This window comes from Gymnoscopelus microlampas, assembly GCF_963454915.1.
Source record: "Gymnoscopelus microlampas genome assembly, chromosome: 18".
NCBI classification, from domain to species: Eukaryota; Metazoa; Chordata; class Actinopteri; order Myctophiformes; family Myctophidae; genus Gymnoscopelus; species Gymnoscopelus microlampas.
Genome location: NC_139955.1, coordinates 34,517,740 through 34,523,443, shown reverse-complemented (window position 1 = coordinate 34,523,443; position 5,704 = coordinate 34,517,740). Strand labels below are relative to the sequence as shown.

Sequence of the window (5,704 nt, the reverse complement as noted above, 5' to 3'; positions counted from 1 at the left end):
TTGCTCCAAGAATATCATTCTCCATTCAACGAGTAGCCTACATCAATGAATGAACTGCAAGGCCCCCAGGAAGGTTTTGCCTATACAGTATATTCATTTGGGGGTCCTTGACATGAAAACCACTGGTTTAACTACATTAGGAAACAAGCCCAAATATGCCACTGCACTTAAGAAACAAGCCCAAAAAAACTGCAACCCGCAACTACCAATTTTTAGAAGCAACTTGACAGAGAAACAAGCTCAAAGTTGTTTGTAATAAGCCGACATGGCAACGCTGGCAGCGAGTTTGGGGGATGTCGACGTGTAAACCTAGGTGGAGAGATGACAATGTAGTGTGTGTGCGCGTGCGTGCGTGCGTGTGTGTGTGCGTGTGCATGCATGTGTGCATGCGTGCGTGCTTGGGTGCGTGCGTTTGGGGTGGGGGGTGTCGCTCCACAATGAGTTTCCTTTTAACCGGAATTAGCTGTGAAGTGCGACCTTGAGGTGTGAACGTGCAACACTTGTAGGTTCGCCCTGAAACAAGAAGAAAAGTTTCTCAATACTTTGCACCTCGTTTGTATTAAGATGAATATCTTAACAAACAGGTTAATGCGTCAAATGCGATGTAAGGCCATGCTGAAAGATAACAGCTTTATGGGCCAGAGAACTATCGTGAAAATAAACGATCAATAGGCTAATTGTTAACTTAAAGAACAGATGCACAGCAAATAACTCTATGCATTGGCTAGCCTGGTGTGAAATCAGGCAACTATTAGCATGACATGCAATTACAATTCAACATAGGTTTTAAATACATTAAAAAAAGACATAGGGTGAGAAATCTGTGCTGCAGAACATTTAAGATGTATTTGTATTAACTTTAATTGTGTACGCAATATAAATTAGGCACCTCCACCCCATAGGCCTATGAGCAGGACTTATTTGAAGGAACAGTAGAAAAGTGTTTCTGAGTGTATTATCCCTGTGCATGGTTGGGCAGTGGTTCCCAAACTTTGTAGCTCGAGACCCAAAAGATATCCCATGCAGGACTCAAACTAGTGAAGCTAGTAGATCTCCAAGCACACAACACGTAGCGACGCAGTGCGTTGTGAGCTTGTAGATCGGCTATTTTCACTACTTCTTAAACATTTGTTTTCTAATTTATGGAATTTCTTTGTTTTTTATTTAATTATACGTATCTTTTATTTATGCAATTATTTAGAAAAATCATTGAATTCGTTTCTAATTCATATTTCTTTGTTGCTTTTTTATGTTTTGAAATAATAATAATTATAAACAAAATGTAGGAAACAAAAAAATAAAGATACAAATTGGTCCGTGACCCAAACATGGGTCCCGACACACTGTTTGGGAAACAGTGCTATAGGACATTCAGATGAAAGGCTTTTATGTTAATTTATTCATGTGGTCAGTTATTCAGATGTTCGGGATAGGCCCACCGTCAGGTGATGACGCGTCGCAGGAAGGGCCAGTTAAGGCTGGCAGCGGCATCCATGCATTCATTGACACACCAGCTCTCCAAGACGTCAGGCAGCAGATCTATAAACCTGCACCACCTTGGCACAGGAGCCAGATCACGTGAAACCGAATAAGGATTAGGACGCATATCATTTTGGGAACGCTTCTGGACTACATCAGAGACACAACACAAGGATTGCTTGCGGTTGCAAAATAGGAGGCAACTATGGCGCCTCAAGATAGTTAGTCTAGTCTTTTTATGTATACATTTATTTATTTTCTATTGGGGAAATTATAAGTAGGCTATAGGGTTAGTTTACTTTTCCGTTTTCTTCATTTATTTCGTTTTATTTACAAATCATGTATGTGGGATACCTGTTGGATAAGGAAAGCAGCATGTATCACCAAGGGCCCGTCAGACGACCGAGCATCAATCTGCCTCCACAGAACTTTGTCTCCACGCCACAATATCCCGACTTTTCTGGATACCATCATGTGCCAAACATGGAAACGCACACGCACGCGCACGCACAGTCCGCGGCGAGCTGGGGACCCACGTACGGAGCGCCCAGCAGGGAGGACTGGGGAGCGTACGGCCTGGGGCCCCCTAACGTCACCCATCCCACGCCCATGAACAACTCTCCCCCCGGACAGGTTTCTTACTGCTCGTCAGAGTACAACCATATGCACGGCGCTCCGGGCTCGGTGGTGTTACAGCCACCGCCAGAAAATAACGTTATCGTTGGTGCACAACTTTCTCCTGATGACAGAGAACGGCGCAATTCGTTCCAATGGATGAGCAAAACTGTACAATCGTCTTCCACTGGTGAGTTCGGGAACTTAATGATCACGTTGAAATTGTCTAACCATGATCTGATAGAAACTCGTTTAATGGTATACCTGGGATTGCCTTCGTTGTATTTAAATGATGAGTTTTTAGGAGAAACTTAGATATCTTGCCATGTAGATGGGTCTTTATTAATCCCGAGGGGAATTCAGTTGTCATAGCAGCAGCGCAGTAAGGATGCAACCAATCGGCTATAGGCGTACAGGTAAGGGTAAAGAATTAGTAGGCTACAGAATAAGTAGGGTAAAATAGACTAATAAAATAAATAATAAAAAAGGAAAGACAAAATATATTTCTCTGCAGGATTTTATTTTATAAACGAAGGTATCCTATTATGCTATACAGAATGTCTGGCCGGGAGAAATTCGCCTATACCGACAGACATCATAAAAGAAAAGGGCAATATGTAATAATTTAAATAATTGAAACAGAAATGTGAAGAACGGGTGGGGTACGGGTTCACTGACATCACTGACCTGTAAATCAGCTGAGTAGGCCTATTTCTAAACATGAGACTGCATGCAATGCATGTATACAATAGCTGCATATGCTTCCGACAGCATTTATAAAATACATTATAGTCTAAATAATAAATAATAAGTTATAAATAACAGATGATTAGGGGATTTTATTTTATTTATAACAAAAAACGGCCCTTATTGCTTGGCCTACTACTGTGTGGGCTGCTATGCAGATGCTGCGGAGGAAATCAAATAAAAAAGGTGCGAGAAATCGGGTGCCAAGCTCACTTGTAATGCTAATTTCGTTACGCTTGTAAACAAGATGTGAGTTGGTTCGACTTCCCTGTTGACATTGTCTCAGGTTTTGAGGGTTTTATTCAGTCATATTCAGGGCTGTCTCTCCTCACAGCACCTCACCGCTTTGATATGCACCAAACTCTCTTCCTCTTGGGGACTTATATTGCTACAAAGAGTGACGTTTTTCACAGCAACATGTCCTGGGCGAGGTTATAGTCGAAAGTCTACTACATAAAGATTTACATATCTAGCCTATATAAGCCTTAATAATAATATTTTTAATATGTTTCTTTTTTTTAAACACACCTGCGTGACCGCAATGTGCGTAAAATTCCATAAACATTGTTGTCTGGCAATATAGAACGTAGCCTACGTGATTTATTATAACCGACTATATTTCAAAGTAGGCAAACATGACGCAACTTGTAAAATAATGTATCATCAATTGCCAGTAGGTAAAGCCAATCATAATATGGTCTTGTTATTTCCATAGATGTTTATTCGAGGTATTAGGGCAAAACCAGATTTTTATCTTTTTGCATGTTCGCTTTTATGTGTCCCGTGTTCCTCTTAACATATCAATTGATGTTAAGGTAACAGTCTACGTGAAACGCATTCCACTGCTGTTTTCTCAAAGTGACATCAAAGCAAAGATCAGAAGCCTATTTTGCATATCTACAGATAAAACAGGACAATCTGGATTTATGACAATTTATAAAGATCGTCTCGACAGATAGACTGATAGCCTGGAAATCATTTGATGTAACACATTTATTTAACAAACGAACCAGTCCATTCAGTTTTTAGATGAAAGACTAAAAAGTCTTAACTAATTCCTACTGCTTTTTGAACATGTTGGTGATTATCAATGATCACAGGTTTTAATTCAATGTTTTTGTTTCGTTTACTTAATTTAAAAATATATATTATGGCTTCCCATGTTGTTTGTTTTTATTTTGTTTTTACCTGCAATTTCAAAATAAAGATTATCAAATCAAATTAAATTAAATTTAAAAAATAACATATAAGTTCCCTTGGGCCACATCCTAACCTATTTGTTGCATTCTCAGGTAAAACGAGAACGAAGGAGAAGTACAGAGTGGTGTACACCGACCACCAGAGACTGGAACTGGAGAAGGAGTTCCACTTCAACCGATACATCACTATTAGAAGAAAATCGGAACTGGCGGTCAATCTGGGTCTATCGGAACGACAGGTATGTCTTGGCCTTATATGGTTGTGCTCAGTGATGGGAAAAGTACTCAATTGTTTTACTTAAGTAAAAGTATCAATACTGCAATATATAAATACTCAGGAATTAAAAATGTATTTGGTAAAAGTACAAAAGTATTGGCATCAAAATGTACTTAGAGTACCAAAAGTAAAAAGTAAAGTAAAAGTAAAAAGTTTTCAAATGTATACAAATCTTTTGAAAATAGCAAATCTACAAGCTCACAATGCGTGGCATCATGACACAATGAGCTTGGAGATTGGCTATTTTCAAATGGCCGAACTAAAAATTGTAGTGGAGTAGAATTACAATATTTGGATCTGAGATGTAGTGGAGTAGATGTAAAAAATACCTCAAAATTGTACTTAAGTACAGTACTTGAGTAAATGTACTTAATTACTTTACACCACTGGTTTAATATGAAAAGAAAACATCACGATATTAACCTATACATTCAATTCCTAATGCCAACAGTCTAAAATAACTCTTTTCTTTCTATTTTGCAGGTAAAAATCTGGTTTCAAAATCGCAGAGCGAAGGAGAGGAAATTAATCAAGAAGAAGTTGGGCCAGTGTGATGGGAGCGGAGGGTCAGTGCACAGTGACCCGGGGTCAGTGAGTCCCCTGCCGGTGCCCGGGTCACTCAGCCCGTCGGATATTCACGGGTCTCTCTACCCACCACCACCACATCCATCAATGAACACCTTGAACACCTTGCCACCTATCAGGAATATACAGCAAGTTACAGTGACTCGGTAAATTCGCCTTTTTTTGGACGATCTACAAACATAACTGAGCACTCCGACACAGTGAGAGGACCCTTTCCTGAACTTGGATACACGCAGGCAACCAGGGGATTGACTCAAAGACATCCTTAAGCACATGCTATTTTGATAATAAGCACATGCCATTTTGATTGATTGATTGATTGAATACGTTATTGGTCAGAAATGTAAACGGCACGTGGTATAGTAATTACATTAAGGCTAAAAGGATAACACAAAAAAAGTCCTGGTGACTTGTTTCCATTGTGGTCCTATGTATTCAATTCATGGACAATGAATTTGCTATGGATTTGACGTCAAGGAAAAGGATGATTTATAACAAGCAACGAAATGCTGGATGATGTATATATAGCAACGAAACGCTGGAGGCTCTTGAAATATCGTTTCGTTTTTTTATTTGTTCTTTACATATAGAATAGTTCTAATAATTCCAAGAAAAGAAGCAAAAATTGACATGTTTGACTACAATTAAGTGCTTTAAATTGTTTGTGTCTGAGTTATAAATATCATTTTGTATGTTGTGACGAATATATGTGTTTATTAATAAAATGAGAATTTAGAAACATTTGAGTGAAATGTAACTGGACCAATGAGCTGTAGTTCAAATCTCTTGGACGATCTTCTTT

The 5,704-nt window shown here is 39.0% G+C and overlaps 1 protein-coding gene across 1 annotated transcript; it reads left to right on the top strand.

The window, feature by feature from the left end:
* Nucleotides 1–1,818: 1,818 nt before the first annotated feature.
* Nucleotides 1,819–5,052, top strand: cdx4 (caudal type homeobox 4; the record flags this gene model as incomplete). The annotated part of the gene is made up of 3 exons (XM_084041767.1): nucleotides 1,819–2,284; nucleotides 4,134–4,279; nucleotides 4,801–5,052. 3 exons carry the CDS (start codon nucleotides 1,819–1,821, stop codon nucleotides 5,050–5,052), a joined length of 864 nt encoding a protein of 287 aa, XP_083897893.1.
* Nucleotides 5,053–5,704: the final 652 nt, after the last annotated feature.